Source organism: Cynara cardunculus (genome assembly GCF_001531365.2).
Source record: "Cynara cardunculus var. scolymus isolate 2C chromosome LG 5, CcrdV1, whole genome shotgun sequence".
In the NCBI taxonomy this organism is placed as follows: Eukaryota; Viridiplantae; Streptophyta; class Magnoliopsida; order Asterales; family Asteraceae; genus Cynara; species Cynara cardunculus.
Genome location: NC_037532.1, coordinates 32,482,363 through 32,485,182, shown reverse-complemented (window position 1 = coordinate 32,485,182; position 2,820 = coordinate 32,482,363). Strand labels below are relative to the sequence as shown.

Genomic DNA, 2,820 nt, shown 5'->3' with positions numbered 1-2,820 from the left:
CAAAAACACTTTCAAACACCTTAATCTTCGCTTTCACTCACCTTCTCGAATGTTTACATACCTTCAATCATTTTTACATTCATAAATTTGTTAAATTTTCAGTCATGGAGATGGAAATAGACCAACGAAGGTAGATGAGGTTAGGTTTCTACGTTCTCACCGTAACTCTTATTCTCACCTTTTTCATACCTAAAAGTTGCTGAATTTTGAGCAAGCTACAAGTCATCATATTACTCTATAAACCAAACCAAACGAACCTAGCATTTCATACCCATAAGTGGAGTCTGAGAAGGATAAGATGGAAGCAAACTTTACTTTTACCCCCAGCTTGAGAAAAGTGTGACCAAAAAGAGAATCATATATGGTTAGCATAGCACTTTGGAAAGATGTTTTATATACCTATCTAACGAGAGTATTATTTCTTCAGCAACGTGTAAGCGGAAACATGTACATCGTAGCACTCTCCATCCCACGATAGGTCTTTTGACATCGCATCCTTTATTTTCTCGTCCCACTGTGATCGCTTGTTCTTCTAAAGGTTTTGAAACACAAAAAAACACACGAAAAATTTCAGTTCTCAACAAAGGAGAAAGAATAGGTGAAGTTAGTAAAGAACAGAAGCGTTTGTTTAGAGATGAAATAACCCACAATTTCATTGAGCGCTTGGCTTAAGGGAACATTTGCAAAGGTGTTTATGATGTATTCCGACAATCTGGTCCTCTGGGAATTAGGATCGATAAAATGCCTGATACAACCAAGTTAACAATTTAAATAAATAAATGTTGAATAAAATGGTCAGCGAACGGTGAAGTCAAGCACCGGGTCTGACGGATTTTTTATTAAATGAATGACCATTCTTACAGATTTTGAGGTATTCTGACATTATTCCGTTAAGCTGAAGCATTCTTAAATCTATCAGAAGGTCATGCATCTAAAAGAATCTCTAAAGTTGTTCTCTTTATATAACCCATCGAGCACATTGTGATAGTTTGCAGAAACAGCTTTTGGCAGAAAGTTCAGTGTTGGCGGTTTTTTGGGCGCCAAAATTGGTTAATTTTTCGCCTATATATTTACCCATTTGTATCAGAATCTAATAGGCCTTTTTTCCATCCATATACACTCTCAAAGGTTAAATATTCATGGAGAGTTCTACGCACACTGCATAATGATAAAACTCTATCTTGAGGTGATCTTAGAAAGAATTTAGTCCGGAAACCATCACTTGGGGGCTAATAATTCGTTAGGCAACATTTGGTACACAGACTTGACCTCCGAGGACAGAACTGGAAGGGACAAGTTGTATGTTTGTTAGCACAACTAGGACAAAAATGTTGCTTTAATTATTTTATATGGTGGTTACTGGTGGTGGTGGAAGTGGAGGTGGTGGTGGTGATAATGGTGGAGGTAGAGGCGGCTATCACCGGTGACTGATAGTGGTTGTCTAATCTTTATATCAAATGCATCCTTAAGGATAGTGATTTCAACGTCCTCAAGATGATCGTTTTTTTCTATAATATTCATATTACACACTTTTTTTTATTTAACAATCAAAAGAAACTATACTTAGGTTATGTTTGGCAAACTAGCTGATAGCAGGGGCGGATGGCCTAAGGGGCCTTTAGGGGCCCTGGCCCCTGTGCTTTTTTTGTCTAGATAGGGTATTGTTCTTGGTCCATATGCTTGAAGTATACTCAAAAAATCAACCGGCCCCTCCACTCTTTAGTCCACTCTTGATCCAGCAACGATGCAGATGACAGCGAAAGCCGGAAGGCGGACATCGACGAGAGTCATGAGTGACGAGGCGACGAGTGGACGACGACAGGCAGGCCGCAGCACCGCTGCAGCGACGCAGGCGGCGAGCTCTCGACGACGGTAAGTCCTTCTGTAACCTAATATGTTCTGAATTTCCTACCAGCTGTAGAGTATAGAGATAAGTTATAAAATTAAACCATTGGTGATTGGACATTGGTCTTCTCCCCTGTTCTGCTGCACTTTTTGTTTTGAAATCAAAACCCTAAGATTAGGCCAGTAAATAGTTCTTGTTCCTAGACCAGTGTAAAGATTAAAGAAGTTGAAGAATGTTCTCAATATCGAAAAAAAACCTTATAGAAACCCAAAGAGGCAAAGAGTGATTAGTAGAACTTCTTGAAGAAACAAGTTGTGTGTGTGTTTTCAGTAAAAGGTTGATTGGGAAGAAGGGTATCTATAACACCCTCAAAAGAAACAACATCCAAAATTGAGCAAAAAGGAAATAGTACAGCCCCTCGCGAACCAGCAGCCTTGCTGCTTCGATTTTCGAGTGTTGCACGACCAAACAGCGGCTGCTAGCTTCCTTTCCTCTTGCTGTTCGGTCAAATAACMACCTGTTGTTTCTTCCTTTTTCGTCTCCTGCTGGATCAAACAGCAGCTTGCTGTTCTTATCCGTCTGCTGCTCGATCAACAGCAGCTGCTTGCTGTTTCTCCTCCGTCTGCTGCCCGATCTTGCTGTTTCTTCACCGTCTGCTRCTTGACCAAACAGCAACTTGCTTGCTGTTTTCCTCCTTTGCTCTTGCTCTAACCAGCAACTAAGCAGCTGTTGTTKYCCTCTATCAGACCAGGCAACTTCGGTTGCTGCTTCTCATTCAAACCGGGCACAGCTACCACTGCTTCCCCCCCCCCTTTTTCCTTTATCCCTTATTTCATTTTATTACATGGGGGGTTAAGGACCTCATTGAAAGAAGAAAATCCAATAGGTAAGGGTTCTGATGAAAATCCAATAAGAAAATCCAAACCATGGTGCGATTCTGGGTTGTGGATTGCTTTCTGAACCACACTGCAAAG

General features: G+C 40.7%; 1 protein-coding gene across 1 annotated transcript in view; it reads right to left on the bottom strand.

Annotated features, from left to right (window-relative positions):
- Nucleotides 1–301: 301 nt before the first annotated feature.
- LOC112512504 (probable starch synthase 4, chloroplastic/amyloplastic) overlaps nt 302–2,820 on the bottom strand; it is a 14,243-nt gene continuing 11,724 nt past the window's right edge. Inside the window, exons 18-19 of the mRNA XM_025118501.1 lie at nt 649–745; nt 302–532 (exon numbers count right to left, since the gene is read on the bottom strand). Of these exons, the coding sequence (XP_024974269.1) occupies nt 416–532; nt 649–745 (214 nt within the window). The 3' untranslated portion in view covers nt 302–415. The remainder of the gene's footprint in view (nt 533–648; nt 746–2,820) is intronic.